General features: G+C 39.8%; 1 protein-coding gene across 1 annotated transcript in view; it reads right to left on the reverse strand.

Annotated features, from left to right (window-relative positions):
* LOC116331633 (neuropilin-1a-like) overlaps window positions 1–18,676 on the reverse strand; it is a 95,778-nt gene that overhangs the window by 46,221 nt on the left and 30,881 nt on the right. Inside the window, exons 4-5 of the mRNA XM_031754377.2 lie at window positions 10,360–10,587; window positions 4,611–4,781 (exon numbers count right to left, since the gene is read on the reverse strand). Of these exons, the coding sequence (XP_031610237.2) occupies window positions 4,611–4,781; window positions 10,360–10,587 (399 nt within the window). The remainder of the gene's footprint in view (window positions 1–4,610; window positions 4,782–10,359; window positions 10,588–18,676) is intronic.

Here is an 18,676-nt window from a genome sequence, read left to right on the forward strand (position 1 = left end):
TTTTGTTAATTAATAAATGCTGTAGTTTTGTTGTGAGTCTCTGCTTTCCCTGCTATTTGTGCACGATGATATATGACGCTTGACTAGGAACCATTTTTTTGTACTCTGCCTTTAGAGAAGTATTGTGGGATGCTTATAGTCAAGTGTAGCATACTCATTATACATTCAGAAGCACTCAAAGGAAACTAAATAGTCCATTATAGTGAGCAGTGAGTGATTGCAGACATGGGCAATGTTCTCTTCAAGTATATTCGCTATTCTCGGCTTCTAAAATAATTTGCTGCTTTTCTTTGTGACCTATGATTGTTAAAGTAAAATAAAACTGGCTTTCAGATGTTTGTTAGAGAAAATATTATACATGTTTTGTTAAGTAAATTGACAATAATCACAATAATAAAATGTTTGTTTAGCTGCTATTATGCATACAAATGGATATAAATGCATAAAAACCCAAGCAGGCAGATATTGGAGCTATTGTTGTGTTTGGATTCAGCTTTAACACTCTGTGACTTTCAGTTTTAATCTTTATCAGAAGGATGATCCACTCCTCGGTGGGTTTAGAGAGCTCTGCAATCCGCTGCTCTTACGAAATGGACCAAAAACAGCAGCTTGGACAAAGTCAAGCTGCACATCTGTATCTGTTAGGCATGAGTGTCCACTCTGTAACAGCAGGCGAGTGTGGGGAAGGAAGAGGGAGGGTGGCCGTAAAGAAATGTGTGTTTGTGTGTGTGACTGTGTGCGTGTGGGAGGGCTGTCTGGAGACACAAGGTCTGCCAGACTGACACAAACACACTACATCATTCCAAGTCCCACAAATAAACCGGGGAGAAAGTTTGCTTGCGACATCTCCTAAAGCCTGCAGAAAGCTGGATATTGTGCTCATCATCTTTTATTTATTTATTTTTTTAAATTGACAATTTTCAGTCCCAAATCCTCCAATTCAGCTTTCCCCAGAAGAATCCTCTTGCCAGAAAATGCTCTGAAACTACAACTAGACCATAAGAAAGCACTCTCATACAGCTGAAACACAAGCTTATCCCTAACAGCTCTCCAGTTCTCTCGTCTTTTTCTGCTTTCCATCTCGGCTCCCGTCTCATCAAATTTATTTTTATTCATGAGACAGCCCCTGCGTCCCCGCCGCAGCAGGTATACGAGGGACAAACATCCAGCCTGTCCCTGTACCCACTATCTAAAAAGAAAGAAAGGATGCAAACTGAAGCCCCCGCCAATGCTTCAGCTGATCAAAAGCTCTGCTGGAGGCCACTGCTGATGCTGATGGCAGGGACAGAGTGAGAGAAACCCTTAAATTCACTGCAGGACGTCAGCGTTTGCTTCCTCTAAGACTGTAAGCACGTTGCTTGGAGAAAACTTCTCTGTGGATTGTTTTACGAAACTGAAGCGCAGCACTGGTGTGAAAATCTGCATAAAAACAACATAAAACATTTAAAGCTGTAGCTTCTAATCTGACAGTTGTTTTAAATGTGTGCATTTTAACTGGCTGTTTATTAACATTTCAGCTATTTCATTATCTCTCTGACATTATTTACATGCCTGCTGCTTCTCCGACACTTCATTATCCAGACTAGTCTGATTTCCTGATCTTCATTAATGCTGACATATTTTTATTTACAAAGCCAAACTGGCTAAACTCCTTTGGCATTACAGCCTTTTAAAAAGACACCATAAATTTAACTGATAGTTTAATTAAAAAAAATATAATAATCCTAATTGTCTGCTTCTTTTAAGAGTCCACAGAGTCAACTTACGGTATAGTGGCAGATTATTCCACAGCCTTCGCTCCTCTGGATGTCTCCTTTTTAATAACAGGTAGCCAGGACTTTATTTTGCACCTTGTTCATGAGTAACCTCCAGTGCACACTAAAGCTGGATGTTTTTGTCTCCAGTGAGACTTTAAAGCTGTAAAGAATTGCTCATTCTAAGCTGCACTTTGCATTTTGTGTCATGTTACTTGCTTTCCCTGATTTGCTTTACTTTTATCCCACGCCTGCTCATATTACATTTGATTTAATATTCTTTTAACCTCGTAACAGTGCGCTGTCTTGGGTAGATCTCCATTGAATAAGAGATTTTGATCTCCAGTTGCTTCCTGGTTAAATAAATGTGAAATTAAAAAAAAAAAAAAAAAATCAACAACTGTTTCTCAGCTGGTGTTCTCGCCTGTATCACAGGGTTTATTTAGTACAAATCTTTCTTATTGTCAGAGCAGTTGAGCTACCCTAAAATGTGTCCATGCACCCTTTGGCAACTGCTGAATTACCCCCTGCTGCAGCAGTAGCTAACCCTGGTTGTATAAAACTGCAGAAAAGACAATGTGATTTGGTTTGGTGAGAAGCTTTGATTCAATCTGCTGAGCCTAGCCGGCGGTCTGCAGGCAGAGTAATTTCCCATGTGTATGTGTATATTTGTGTGTGAGCCTTTTTCTAAACCCAGGGCTGTTGTCAGACATCCTAAAACAGAAAATTCAGCTAGTAAAGCGACTTATCGTTACTTTTTAAATACCAATTGACATATCTGATACATGCACATCAGTGCATTATCGCACTGTCTCGAATGCTCACCATCAACATCAGATACAAGCTGACAACACCCACATCTTCCGCCCACAGCAAAAACAAACAGGAGGAGTGAAAAAAAAAATGGTGATAACAACTTTGACCCTCTGGTGAAATTCGTGATTTACATGTTTGGTTACAGAAATATTTCCCTTAGAGTGAGTGTGATCTGTTCATCATAATATCACTTTTGGAGTTAAAGGGGTTTAAAACAAGACTATCCTCAAAATTTGGAGCAATAAACCAAGAGACTTTGTGCTTTTTCCCTTAAAAATTCAAATAGTTAACATTTACATGTAGACACGGACATTGCTGTTACTTATTAACAAAAAGCTTTTGTATCGATAATTTCATTTTCTCAGAAGTTCCAAAATATCTAATAACTGGTTTGTGATTTTGGCCAAAAACTATTTGTATCTGACCATTTCCAAGTCTGTTTATATTTCCTGTCTTGACATAACCAATCATTTAGGTTTTATATAAAAAACTAACACTGGCCTCTGTGTGCAGCTGCCGGTAATCTTACCCTAAAAAACACTTAAAGATCGATTTGGAAGAGCAAACTGAGTATTTTACATTCGTTTCTCCTAAAGCGCCACTGGGGGACCTTAAGGAAACTCACCTTTGAACACATACACACATTCCTACAGAGGGGTGACCGGGGTCAGGGTTAGCAGAGTGCAGTTAGCATACAGGCCAGCATAACTTAAACCTCTAAAGGCATTCCAGCAAGGTCATACAGTCAACCGATGCAGACAAACGGCTTCTGTCCCGAACACGTGGACATGGACAAACACGAAAAAGACAATAACCAAGCATGAGGAACTTTTCGCCTTGTGATAGTGTCCTCATGGGGGAAATTGATCAAGTGAATTGAAGATAAAAGCTAAAAGAAATTAATTTAAAAGCAACTATGTGATAAGATTACATTCACGTGTCTGATGGTAACGGTTCATTTAAAGTTGAGTCGTTTAAGCACAGCTGTTGCAAATAACTCATAAAACTATCGGTTTTATCTCTCAGAAAACACCTCTCTGGTAAGTTATCAGTTACAAAAACAATATGCAAGATTGGTTATATTATTCTAAAGACTCAAATTTGTCCTTTTAGTCACTCAGAAAACAGCTATCGCCAATTCTGCAGCGTTTTCCAACCTCACCCTACTGAGTCGTGCGTAAATCCCAGGCGTTGTACGATGATTAAAAGGAAAGAAAATATATCTAAGCTTCACAGCATGTAATATATAATCTTACCCACATCTATGCACCACTCTTGTTAAATACTGCCGAGTTTCAGGGGGCTATCGTGTATTAAAATAAACGGGTCTTAGATGGGAACACTATTTGAATGAGCTGTCAGGAGAATAAATTGCCTTATCATAAAATAAGCCAAAAAGTTGGGAAGCAGTATTTTTGGTCCATTTGTTAGACTTCAACCACAACAAATGGACTTTAACCTGTAAAATGCAACAGCTGACTGTAGCAAATATTGATCATCAATCATTAACTTAATTATTCAACTGCATTAATAGTTCATTAATAGTTATTTTATAATGCAGTGTCTTTTGGGGCTTTTATTGACTGGAAGCCCTTTTCTTTAGCTGCTTTCGATCTCGCTTTCATAAATGTCGACATGTCTTTGGACTAAAAGGATCATGAAATGATTAACTGATGACAAGAATAATTAATGGCAAAGTTGGTTGTAACTAAAAACTCTAAATCTCTCCCTCTAAATGTAGGAAAAGTCTAATTGTTTCCTTTTTTGCATGCTATTAGCCCCTGAAGGATAAATTCTCATTCTGCTTGTCTTGCCTCCAACACAGAGGCCAGAGGTCAGACAGCGGATAGAGTCCGGCTTCTGCAGAGCTGGAGGAGCTACTGCCCGTGCTCAAGGACAACTAGGTTGAGTTGAAGCTACACACTGGCTCATATTTACTCTGTTTTCATTCTCTACGAGACCAGAAATATCAAAGAAGTGAACCAGATGACAGCTCTGCCCTCCGCATCGCGCACTCCTTTCACTAATCCAGCTGCTCACCCTCGTCTTCGTGTCCTGGGGGGAGGGTCCTCTCGCGGATGGTGTAGTTGGCAGAGAATCCCTCTCTGGCGATGGCGTTGTCAGTGGTGATGGTCATGGACAGGATGCCCGTGTAGGAGATCACTCGGCCCGGAGACGTCTGGCCACAGTATCTGCCAATGTGAGGGCCCACTGGGAGGAGAAGGGGGATGGGAAGAGTATGGGCAACAGGGAGGGAGAAAGAAAAGGAGATGTCAGCTTCATCACTCATCACCCGACCAGAGAGTGTTTTCTTTGATTATCCGCTCTGTCCTATACTTCCCTTGTTATCCTGGGAAATATTACGTGACATCAACTAAATCTACTTGTTAAATCTTGCCTAGAACCTAAAATTGAAAAGTTCTGATTTAGATTTAGAAAAACTCGAGTCTGCTCTGAACAAACAAAGTTTGGAGCTGATCTCCTGTCAGCAACAATCTCCCACCTCTCAGGAGTGATGTGACACCTTAGGGGCAGAAATAAAGGTGAGATGGCAGGCAGCAGAAACACTCATTCCCACCACGTATTGTTTTGACACTCCCTACCTCAACACTCCAAGTAAAGTGTGTATACAGGATCATATCAGGCGCAGCAATGAATAACCTTTGTATCAAGTGAGTGCAAGGTATTTTATTCTGATATCACACCTTGATTAAGTTTTAAACTCATATCACATGACATCAAATTATAACAATCCAGCAAAAACTTTCTTCTAGCTGTAGTTTTGTGGGAGGAGTAAAATATGGCAGATGCATTAAAAATATATTTTGAAGGGTCCAAGAACAGATTGAGGAAGAGTTACCCGTTTCTTTTTCCATGTTAACAAGTAAATAAATTAAAAAAAGCCGACTTCATACCACAAAACTAAACATCCAATGTAAAAAATCTGTTTAAGCTTCTTTGTACAAATTTCCTACAAAGTACAGTGTAATTACCAACACTAATTATGAGGAAACATATACAGCAAACAACCATCTATCGAACCCCCAAATTTATATTAATTTATAATTAGAAAATTTGTCTTCAATTTGCTGAAATAATTCCTTGCTTGCATAAAAATTTCACTTTTTAAAAATATGTTCAGCTGGTTGCTGTTCCCTGATTTATGTATACAAGTAATAACAGAAATGCAAACTCTGCGTGCTCTGTACAAAACAAATGTTTGAGCTTGTTTGAGAAACACAAACTATTAGGGAACTACTGAAGGAATTATGTTTAGTGCCATTCATGTTTATATGCCTTTACAATGTCACCGGACTGAGTCATCAGTCCTTCTGCTTACCTGGTTGGTGGGTGTACTTCAGTATAAAGAATTAAATTATAAAAGCAATATCTCTAAAAACTGGGCAGGTAAAACCAGAATCTAGATGGATAAACAATGAAAAATATGTACATTTAACCTCCTACGACCCGAACTGAGGACTTTCGCTTTAAATTTCGATAGGGCAGCGGCAGTATAATGTCCTCGTAAGTGGATATCACCCTTACGTAGAGCAAAATTTAGTGTTTTGGTCTATTTTTTGTCCAGACAACCCAAAATGTGATGTCCACATATGTGGATGCCAGGTCCTAGGAGGTTAAAGCAAACTGTCCCTTTAACAGTGCTGTAGCCTGTAGCTAATCACCACGCTCAATCTGGCAAATAATGAAAACAAATGCAAATACAGTCAACAATGTTAGTTTTAAATAATAATACTAGTAATAATAATGCAAAGTGATGTAATTTTGTTTAACCCTGTTAGGTTTTTTGTCATCATAGGTGGTCACCAGAAACCTAAATATATTTTTATTTTTAGGGAAAAAATGTGAATACTTTCTTCTTTTTTGGGGGGGTTTCCAGTTAGAATGACCATTTTCTTTATTCCCTGACTACAAAGACATAGAAGAAGAATTTAATAATAACAAACATGAAATATTCTGATTGACTAGTGTTACAGTTAAGGTGGTTTTGGGGTCTTCTGTGACAACAATTCAGACCTGAGGAGGTTAAAGCTCCTGAAAACGATTCCAAACTATTGTTTCTATTTGGGCAACAGGCAGAACCAGCTTACTCTGGGATTCCTCTTTCTGTAAAGGAGATGCTCACAGTTAAAGATAAAATATGAGAGCATCACAGGAACGCCCGCTGTAACATCATGTGTTTTACACATGTGTTGGATGACTGAGAACCTTCACAGACATCATGTGTTTTTATGTGCAGCACACAGTCACAGACTGTCTCATGTCTGAAGACTTTGAGTTCCACATCCACAGGTGGTCCCCTGTTTCATCCTCTTCTTATCTGTGAGAAACAATGTGAGTCTTGCCTGCTGCTTTGAGGAGATACTGCGCCAGCGATCTCTCATAGACCCACGGAGCAAGATTCAGTTTTATATGTTACGAAAATTATACTTCTCTAACAATTTCCTTCAGCTTTTAAAGGCAAACCAGCTAAACAGAAACATGAGGCGGTCACAGCAGGAATGCTGAGCTACGCTACTCTGTTGGATTATGTTTATCAGTTACAGTTTAAAGCAGGTAGTCGACAATCTGTGACGGATTACATTTTAAAACTACTTCAGCCTTATCGGAGGTGTTGTGAAAATGGTTTTGCTGCAAGGCTGTCAGTTGATGCAATCAGCCCCCTGGCAGCAGAAACTCCTGCAGGCGATATGGCTCCATATACATCTAAGGAAATGGTTATATCTGAAGCAAACGCCGAGGAAAAGTGAGGAAGAAAATTACATTTCAGCACTCTTGACATCAAGCTATCAGTTTGTAAAGTTTGAGAATCCAAGCCACCAAAATAAATAGAGCTTTGTACAACTTTATAATATTTAGTTCAAAGCTGAAAGTTTCTCTTAGTTCTTTGAATAATCTGTGCTCTCAGACAAACTGAAGTAACCTAAAATAATAAGTTTATAAAATAATGAATGCATAGAACTGTCACAGAAAATCTGAAGTTGCAAAAAAAATTGCGCTTTGGATGCGTGAGTATGTACAAATGTTAGTTCTCAATGATGGACAGTTGTCAAATTGTGTGTTTTAGTATTCAAAATTCTGTGACAGCCACCAATCTTCACAAGAATTTGTCAACTAATACAAGAAATTAAAGAAACAATCTAACATAAATATGCACACGTAAGGCTCTGACAGCTGGTTCAGGAGGTACAGCTGGTGGTCTACTAATCATAAGGCCGGTAGACTGATCTCTGGGCCCACGTATTGAAGTTTCTATTCCCTGCACCACACATCACATGTCTCTGACAGAGAAAAAGTGCTGCATGAATGGGTGGATGTGGCTCGTATAAATCAAATTCTCCTGGAAGCACTAACTGCAGGCAGTGCATTAGAATCATAAAATGGATAAACTGCATCATAGATTTTAAAGGTTTTCAAAGATTTCAGGCACATCTTGTAGCCTTTCTAAAACAATTGGAGAAACCTCGGGAACTAATGAAAGCCATGAAATGTGTTTAAAAGCTCTGGTAAAACTAAGAAAGTAGGAATTTTTCATCAAGAAGATGAAAAGCTTTGATCGAGATATTTACTTGTTAATGGTTACATTGTTCTGGTGAGATAATATGTGAAAAATCTCTTGTAAAAAATCTTTTCTGAAGAATAAAATAGGAAAACAAAAAAACAAACAAAAGGCCATTGGATGTTTTTCTAATTAAGTCCATTCAGAAGAAAGGGCTTCTTTTTGAAGAATTGATTTACAGCCCTCAAAGACGAAAAAAAAACGTGGCTAATGAGAATCTTTGATGTGCGCGTGAACGTTTGTTGGGATGAAGAACTACATGCCGGTCTCAACCCTGCTGTAGAGACGCTTTGTTGTCTGCTCGGCTTTAACATCACCCACAGATAGTCTCACACACACACGTCCACATGCATTCATGCAAACAGACACCTGAACACACAAATATACGCACAGATCATTTGACAGGAAAAGCCCTGGCATGTTATGTATACTGGCACCGCTTAAAAGTGTATGTCACTGCCTGTATACCTGTGCCAGGCTTTGTGTCCCTCACATCCTCATGCCAGTCTCCTCCTTGGCAATAATCAGGCAAAGCTTTGGGCACAGCAGCAAGTATTGTGGGCATCCTGGCAGCCAGCGGAGGCCTGTCCAAGGTATGTAGCTCTCACAATTATATGCACGCTGCACGGCTAATTAGACAACAATAGAAGCTGAGAAATGCTGTCCAAAGCAAGGGGAGGAGCGTGAATAGAGGGTGGAGCAGGTTGTGCCTGAGCTGATTTTACAAATGTGAAAGGAACAATGCTGTGAAGGATTCTCTGCATCATTCACTTTCAGTGCAAAAGATGCAAATGAGCATCACCTTCTGCATGTTCCTCATATTTCTGTATGTCTATGACACCTGGATACACCTCCTTTTGAGGTTTAATGACACTCATAGATAGATTTTTTTCAATCAGGGGTGCTATCTGCCACTCCAGATTGATCTTGTTTAATAATTTTATTCATCAAACTATTCCTTTAGTGCGTAATCACCATCCTGACTGGACTTGGGATGTGCGAAGCAGGAGAACAAGCTCGGACACGTACTTCATATGAAGATAATTTGTAGTGTAGTGAAGCATTGCGACATGTGTTTTGTTGCTGGGGAGCATGAGGTCACAGAGAGTGATTCACCAAACTGCAACAGCAAAACAGCGAGTATGAGGGGTTTAATTTTAAACATATTTAAGCTCAGGCTTAACACTCAGCGACTTCTCAGATTTTTGGTGGGTGAGTGAAACTTGTTTTGTTTTGAAGTGATGAGAAAATCTACTGCAGACAATTCTCAGATTTTGCTAAGTGAAAATGAGTGTTTCTACACAAAGTGGAAATTAAATGTTAAGGCCAATGAGGTTTTCATCCTGTAGCCTAAAAAATATGTTTTTAAATGAGCCAATCAAGAGAAACACACACACACGTGCACACTCTGCATATCCTGTATGTATCCCTGTCTGCTGTTCTTGCTCCCCCTGCTTATCCCGCATCGCGCTTTTGCAATTATCCACCTATTTTTCACCTCTGTCACTCAATCCCGACTCATCTCACCAGCAGGGAAGGCATCCATACTTGTTTTCCACGGTCCTCCTCCCCTTCACATCCACATGTCTCTGCCTGTTTTCTGTCTGTTTTCTGTCAGCATCCACAGGGGGAAGCTGTCTCAAACCTTTTTCATCCTCCTCTCCTCTGCTTCACAACTCTGTATATTCTTCCTTCACTCCTCCGTCCCTTTTCCTCCCAATTTCCTCTCCTCCATCTACATCTGCGTCCCTTTTTTTGTAACGTTGCTTCACATCTGCGGAGAAACAGCCCTGTTTTTTTTTACTTTCACATCTTTTCACATTAATCTGTTCATCAGGCTAAAAGTGAATTTTTAAAAATCTTTTTCAAATTATTTTGCATGTTTTAATTCATAAACAATAGCATTTTTCTGGCATTTAAGTTAAGTGTGCGACTGTGTAAAAAGGGTGCCTGGAAATTCATAAAACATTAAAAATCCTTTATGCCCTTTAGAAATTATTTATCAGGCAATCATTTTTATATATATGTCTTTACAATTTCTGACTAGTTAAGAAAATGCTCTTTTATGATCACTGTTTTGAAGCTGTCAGCATCATCCTCTCTCTTCTCTTCATCTCTGCACTAGCTCAGTTTTAAATTCCTTTTCAGTCATGTTTTAATCTCTAAGGTTTCAACTGACATTTGCCCGTTGCACCCCAGCCCTCCGCTCACCTGCAGGGAAGCCGTCCCAGATCTCCAGCCAGTCGTATCGGCAGAGGGCACCCGGTGGCGGCGTGGTGTCAGGCTCCATGTCGAAGCTATCAAACTCCACCACGATCTCTGTCATCTTGGGGGCAAAGATCATAAAGGTACATTCCAGGTTGTTGGGATACTTCTCAGGGAAGCCCGGTGTCTTGATGACTCCACTGGGAGCCGTGAAGTTTCTGGAACATTCAGGACCTGCAAGGTGAGAAGATACAGATGAGGCTTTAAAATGTCAAGAGGTGACCAATTCTCAGCTAAACGACGGCGTAAACTCTGTGGAGTTGAGGGGCAGTAAGGGGTCATAATGTGTCTGCCCTTACGTTGGTTTTGTAGTTTATTTCTTACAATAAAATTCATGTTTTTGCAACGTGGACAGAAAAACTTAAACATTTACAGAATGAGAAGCAAAATGTCAGAATGTTTTTCATCTGCTTCAAAATCACTCCGCGCGAGCTTCAACAGAGGCCTTTTGAGGTGGTTTTTTGGTCTGTTTGTGTTGGCACAGTTTACAAAATCCTCAGCAGTTTGGATTTCTGACCTTTTCAGTTGTTACTGTGGCAAAAAAAGGATAGACATGTTGAAAATCAACTGAATATATTTGCTTTTGACCTTTCCCTGTGTCTGAAACTTTGGCAGTTCCAAACACTTTTGCAGCTTTAACATCTTAAAAAGGAAGTAATAAGTTCTAAGACCGGAAATGATTTTCAAAAATAAGGAGAATCTGAAATACCTGTTTTATATAGAAAAAGTCCCCCCACTCACACACACACTGTTTCTTAATGAGAGAAAAAAACCCTGTGGTTTGTTGACAAAATTCATGCAATTTCCATCCAATCTGCTGCGCTCCGTCGTGATTGGTCCCCTCCCTTGTTGGAGCCCACTGAGTCCGAGTTGTGACTGGGGTGGGGTTGTTTGACTGGAATTTATTTAAGATCCCAGACATGTGAGACTGATCATGGTAAACAAACAGCAACGCACCCAGAGACACACTAACAGACAACACAATCCTATTCTTGCAATGACAACTAATAACATAATGAAACTTGCACGCTCAGAACGCAGATGTTAAATTTACTTTATGGGTTTTTCAAGGAAGTCATAGTGAGCCTATAATTCTATTTCTTAAACAAATTTCCTTACTTTCTGTTTTATGTGTAAAGTTTTTTGTACAGGCATTAATTTTTATGTTTTGCAAACAGCATTTGTGGATATTTTCAAGCACAAATCACGTACAGTACATAAATATATTGAGTATTGACATTTAGACAAAGAGGTTTAAAGAAAGAGCAACGCTTTACAATAAGTTCCTGGTACTAAGCTTTAATTAATAGTTAAAGTCCTTATATTTATTTTTAGTTAACTTAGCTTTCTTTGCAGTTACTGTATCTAAAGTGAGAACAATGCATGTATTATTCCAGATATCATATAGGTCTAATTATATAAGTATATATAATTAAAATTATATAGGTCTAATAAATCTTGGTGACTGCAGCTGAATTGTATATTAAATTAAACAACACTGAAAACTGCTTTGTGCTTTTACACCTGCAGTTGTGCATGCCAGTAACTTAGAAAGGACAGTTCAGCCCCAAATTAAATTTACATAGCGTTCATCTGGCCTGGAGTGCCATTTAGTTTATATTCAAGAGAAGCCAGAGATTTCTACGGCCATCATCTTCAAAACTGGCCAACCCCGACCAAAATAGTCTAGAAGGATGAAAACTGCTACAAGCTAAAGGGAAAATAGAAAAATTTGATTTGAGAAAAGCTTTGACTACAAATCAAATTCCTGGAAGATGTTTTTAGAAAGTATGATTCCTGTCTACTGGACAATGAAGCCTCAGAGTCTGACCCACAACAGATGCATGAAAACATCACATGCTCTTTTAGATCTTCACATTATCTAAACAAACCTTTTTTTAACACAGACCCAGTTCAAAGTAATAACACGTGACACAAGCCTCATCCAAACAGAGCAGCGGGCCAGCTTGGCAGCTGTTATGTCATTGCCATCATTTGTACACAAGCTGTTTTCTCCACAGTCACATCCGCAATGTTTACACTGCTCATGTAAAATCTCTGCGTCGGCTTGCATCGGTCAACACGGCGGGGCGGTTCACACCTTGCTTGTTGCAAAGTGACATGAGCGAGGTTACGAGACAGTGACTGATCTCCGAGCGAGACAGGAGGACACGAGGCGTGGACGCGGGTCAAGCGTTGCTCGGAGGCAGGAACAAAGTGTGTGTGTGTGTGTTAGCGTGAGTGTGTTGCGGCGCGGGGGGCTTCTCGTGTTGCCAGTCCAGATGTGACCTGCATGTTATCTGAGCATGCCTGCAAACGCGAATCCACACACGGATAGAAACACAAGGAGAGGCACGCACACACTGAAATGGTCCCCTCGCTGTTGACACAGGTGGTGTCATTAAAAGGGCGACATGATAAATGATGAGGAAAGATGGGCGGCGAGGGATGAGGGAGGCTTCGCTCCTGCTCAGCTGGCACACTTTGGACTGTGTGTGTGTGCGCGAGAGTTATGTGTGTGTCTGTGTGAAATGTGCAGATGGGTTTCTCAAATCTAGGTTGAGAAATCTGTGCTGCGGTATGTCTATCAAGGACAGAAATTAATCTGATTTAATGAAGATAAAAATGAATAATGCAACTTGTTTGTTCATCAATCAATGTGGGTTATTTTTAATATGATAGCACCTCATTGCCATGGTTTGCACTGCCTGTGGTTACTTTTCTAGTGTTTTTGTGTTGTTTTTCTTTTCCTTTTCCCTGCTGCCCCATCTTTTCTTGTCACTGCTTCCCTATGTTCACATATGTTAGTGTGTTTTGTTCTGTTACTGCATGCCTTTGTTGTATTTCCTGCCTTTAAGATGGTTTTCCACAACCTGACTTGTTTCACTTCTGTTTTATTAGTCAGTGAGTTCTCAGAGTATTTATAGTCCTGTATTTCCCCATTACCACCAGCCTTTTTGTTTACAAGCCTCTTTTCACCTCTCCTCCTCTGCCTCCGTGCATTGTTGTGCTCTTTGAGTTTATGATTTCCTTTTGTCAAATTTAAAACTAAAATTCCAAATCTGTACCCGTTTGAATAAATATGACTTAACCACAGACTGTATATAAAAGATTAGCAAAGTCCCTATGACTATGACATCATCAATTTGCTTGATGACTGCACATTTTTACGCCTCAATATAGCAGTTTAGATGCATTAGCAGTATTGGTAGCATTTTACTTTTGTGGGGTTTTTTTTTACATGAGAGGGTAAAGTTATCAGCTGAGGTTAGCGAGCTTGATTAGCAAGCACCATTGTTAAACTGTATGGGTGCATACCTGCTAATTAGTAAAGGATTAATAAAACAGTAGAGCACAAACTTTTTGGATGGCCTGCATTACACAGTGAATCAAATTATGTGTCAGATCATTTCATTAAGAGGTTCAGTTCAGTGGAGGCGAGGCCCTGTAGGTGGCGCTGTCAGTTAAAATGGGCATGCCTCTAATATTTCACCCACCATGCTTTTATTGTGGAGGCGTAAATAAGCTAGGGAGACCAAACCCCCCCCCATATTTTATGTATATATATATATATATATATATAAAATATGTATATCTATATATATATATATATCTATATCCCTATATATATATATATATATATATATATATATATATATATATATATATATATATATATATATATATATATATATATATCTCTATACACATATATGGTTGTCTACTTGCACAGACATGGAAGCAGCCTCAAGTGGCCACTTGAGGAACTACAGTTTTTCAGTTTTGGATGTTGTAACTTGGACTATTATGTCTTGAAAATGAGAAAACCCCAGCAGCTTAAACAAGCAATCAAATAGCCAAAAAAGACAAAAAACCCTTACATGCTTCAGGATGTGTATATTTCCATATTTAACAATGTTTTGGTCAAAAGGGGCCGCATATGTGCAAAAGCATATGTGTTACTGTGCTACGTTACTGACACGAGTGCATTCTTTCCTTTAACAACATGGTGCTCTCATTTCCCATTTATCCATCCTCTGTCCATCCATCTTCTTCTTACTTTCATCTTTTTTTCAATCAATCAATGACCCTTCAATCAGCTGCGGCTTGAGGTCACATCAGAAAGAGAGAGGGGAAAGAAATCACCCCCCCCCTCTTGTCTACCAAACCACAGAGACAAACATGTGTTTCTGGTTTGAAAAAGCTGTAGTAAAACAGGAGAGTTGGGACAAATATAGTTCCAGGACACTGAAGAGGCCTCACTTGGCTATCATTTCTAAATGAAATGCACTGTGCGGTCTGCAGAGGGTGGAGTTATGGTTATGGTTACAAAAGACGGATGCGACCGAGCTTTACAGCCCAGCACTCATTAGTGCCATCTTTAAAGCCAAACAGAACATGTCATCTGAATGAGGGTTGGTGCTTTTTGTGGCAGCGTTTAGGGATTTTCTTGTACTAATGACAGGGGGGAAAGAGGGCTGGAGATGAGGGACGAAGCCACAGACTGATACACAGAATTAGGCAAAGGTAAGTGGAGACATATGTCAAATCTAGCAAAAAGGCTCTCATATAAAGGGAAAATACTAAAACCCAGTGTTTTATTTTCATTTAATTTGCTTGGCTTAAAAACAGTCACATTTAATAATGTTGAGTAGCTCTGGTGGTCATGGGTGCAAGAAAATAACGCTGATGTCGGTTAAAAAAAGGGAACTTCAGTTTCCTGTGTGAAATTCCCACATTGCAGATTGCACACGAATGGTTTTTATGATGATATAGCAACACTGCATCACTGCTGCCTTTTATCCAGATAGAATCAGTCATTCGGAGAACACCCACAAGGACTTTTTTGCAAGAAAAGAAAAACAAGTCATTCGTGGTGTTCAGGCAAACAGCCAATGCTCCCCTGTTTTTACAGACTTCATATGTTTTTCTTAATTCAAATGCAAATAATGCTTAAATATAAAAGAAAAACTGAGATTAACATGATAGAACTGAAGTTTTTTTAAGGTATGGTTAAGGCTTTGGACTACAAATGGAACCAAAAAGCTCGTTAGCTTTTAGTCTTCACACTTGTAGAAAAAAGCCTAAAAAAAGCTCATGGATACAAGCAGCACACCTGATTTAAAATAGTCAATAATTCTGTACCATTTCCAACCCTCATGCATCTAAAACACATAATGAAAATCCCCTTAAACATGTGATTCCAACAAGGACCGCAAACAACAACTTCTGCGTCAAACTGAAGCGACTTTCAGGATTATCACTGGTGCTGAGAGATGGCTTGAGAGAGAACCTGCAGTCTCCAAGTCTGAAGGTGGCACATAAGGTCATGAGTGTCGCTTTTTCAATCAGTCATGGGGTTGTGCACCATGAATTCTTCCCCCAGGATGAGACTGCAACATCCCGAGGCATCTGAGGAAGAACATGTGGTGCAACGACCTGAACTTTGTGTATCAGCTGCTCAGAGTGCATTAAAAATATTTTTTTTGACCACAGCAGCTCCATCACTGCCTCTGGCTTGCCCTTGCTCTCAAATTTTCTCTCATTCAAACCCCATCCTCTTTCCCAAAATGAACCTTGGGTTGAAAGGTTTTAACACAGAACACATAATACTGGCTACTGGTCAACGTTTATAACAGGGAGTAATTCAAATGCAACAGAAGCAGTGCTTTCCGAAGAGACCTCGTCATCTCCATCACTTTTCCTTTTTTATCCTCACATATTTTATTGTGTGAGGATAAAAAAGTGCACATAACAACAGCGAGAAACCCCCCCATCTTACATTACATATAATATCCAAAACCAAATCTAGTCCCTCTGATACTTTAGAGAGCACAGATCTGAAAAGATCTGCGCTCAAAGGACAAAAACAGAGAGAGATAATCGTGCATTGAAGACAAAGAAGAGCAGTACTCGGAGCAGTGGCTCCATTTAGCAGTGAGTCACAATATGCTGCTCTGACTGTAATGGATTTTAAATGTGGTGAGGAGCCAGGCAGCGACATGGCAGGGGGATTACCTGAGTGAGTACAAGTGCTGTTTTTAACTTGTTAGGAGGTAGAGGACCCATATTGAGGCCAGCACACCCACACACACACAAACACATGCTCCCACCCACACGCGTATTGTGCCCTAGTTTCACAGCCCCTCTTCTATGCCAGAGCATCCATCTCATCTGCAGGTCACCCCTGTTGCCTCCAAGGACAAACAGCCCATTAGCTAAATGAGCCTGGGGTCCCACACACCTGTCTGTTTCATACGCACAAAGGAAACCAAATGAATGCACCGCGTTACCAACAAAGACTGATTTTCACACATGCAGAAGCAAAAAAAGTAATAAAAGATGTTAACACGTGCATGTGCAGGCTGTGCAATAACATAAAAATGGGTGTGAGCACATTCAAACAGCTTGTTCTGAAGCATTCGTCTTGGTGCTGAACAGTAGCTTGCAGACAAGACACGGCGGCTGGACGTGTTCAACAACAACAACAGTTTCTCTGACAGTTACAAGGTGGGACAACAGCAGCATGGCAACACTCACAGATCTGACAACTACGCTTCATTCGCTTCCTACATCACGCAGTTAAACCCTCATTTTTTTAATCGACACGCAAGGGTAATATGAGAAAAATCGGAGCAATTTTATTTTGAAAAACGATCTTTCAGATACTCACCGCAAGGTGCATTTAGTAGCTGCTGAGAAGATTCTGATCACGTTCTTTAACGATGGCGAGCAGTTTTCTGGTAGTGATTTATGATTTGTCTAAATTAAACTCTTGGCACAGTTCCATGAAAACCTAGCGATGAAGAGCGGTGATGATTAAGATCAATCACCCTCAGAAGAAATACTAAATAGACCTTGTGGTGAAACGTCTCTGCAGCTGTTTCCAGTGCAAAGTGCAAGACTTTTCAAACCATTTTTAAAGGGTCTGTTTAATTAAATGGCACATACATTTGGGGTTATTAGTTAAGAGGTTTAGCTAAACCCAGCATTCATTCTAAGGGTCAGTAGGGAACAAAAAAAGAAGCCTATGAGTCGGTTTTGACTTCTCACTTGATTTATGGCCTCATAATAAGTCCTAATTATGACCTAATGAATTTATAGCCTCTCTCATTAGTTTTAAGTCTTATTTAATATTCTTCCTCCCTTGCTCCTGGTTTTGCCAGAGGTTTTCCTTCCCACTGTCGCCAACTGTATTAATATGCAAGTGTATTATTGCAGGGTCTTTACCATGCAATATAACGTGCCTTGAGGTGACTGTTGTTGTGATTTGGCGCTATATAAATAGGCTTTAATTAAATTTAATTGAATGAATACAAGAAAATTGCCTTTTGGTGTAAAATTAATGAGAAAGAAGCTGTTTTCAGTCACGACGCCTGGTTTCGCAAATGAAGCAGGGCAACGGCCAAAAGGTAGAAATGGGTGACAGCACAGTGGCTAGCCTGTTTTTAACTAAAACATTGCCACCATCCATCTCAGATAAAATTATAAGAAGTTGTATCTGTTCTTCAAGCAGTTGGCTCACAAGAGCCTGCGAATCCCAATCTTCACTTTCTTTGTGGATCTTTAAAAAGATCCTTAAAGAAAAATGCTCAGGACCAGTGTTCCTTCCATGCTAATACTTTTCTGACCCACTTTTAAAGATTTATTACACTGACTCTCTAATGACATCCTGTCATTCATCAGTCACGGCTACACTTTGTACCCTGAAATTAAAGTTGATACGAGCATATTTTTAAAGTTTTCGAGTCAGGAGTCGGGCTGTACTTTGTAGTTTAGAGAAGAGACAAGTGAAGAGCCTGGAGGAGCTTCAGTTGGAGCTGGGCCTCTAACCTCCCCTCATAGTACTGCCGTGCACCTCGTTAAAGAACAAAAGAGCGCTTGCCTATCCATTTTTCATAGTACAATGGAGCACTTGCTAACATAAATCCACCTGGGGATTGTTATTTCTGGATGCCGTTATTTTCTGAATGGTTATTGCTCTCTTGGGTACAAACAAAAACGAAGGGGAATCTCACACATGTTCCCTTTTTATCTGATTTATCTCCAGTCCCCACTGGTGAAAATTGAAGCGGTCACAGGAGACTTGTCGTTTTGGCGGCTACTCAAATGGACCCTGGAGGAAAGAGCAAATACAAATGTAGGACATGGGAGCAAGGTTCCTTCCTTGAGAGGGAGTGTTTATGTAGGTCTATCCTGCTAGCATCCTGCCCCATCTGGGACTTGGTGTTCCTCCAATGAATTCTGGGTCTTTGAGTTTGTT

The sequence above is a fragment of the Oreochromis aureus genome, linkage group 18, assembly GCF_013358895.1.
Source record: "Oreochromis aureus strain Israel breed Guangdong linkage group 18, ZZ_aureus, whole genome shotgun sequence".
Taxonomy (NCBI): Eukaryota; Metazoa; Chordata; class Actinopteri; order Cichliformes; family Cichlidae; genus Oreochromis; species Oreochromis aureus.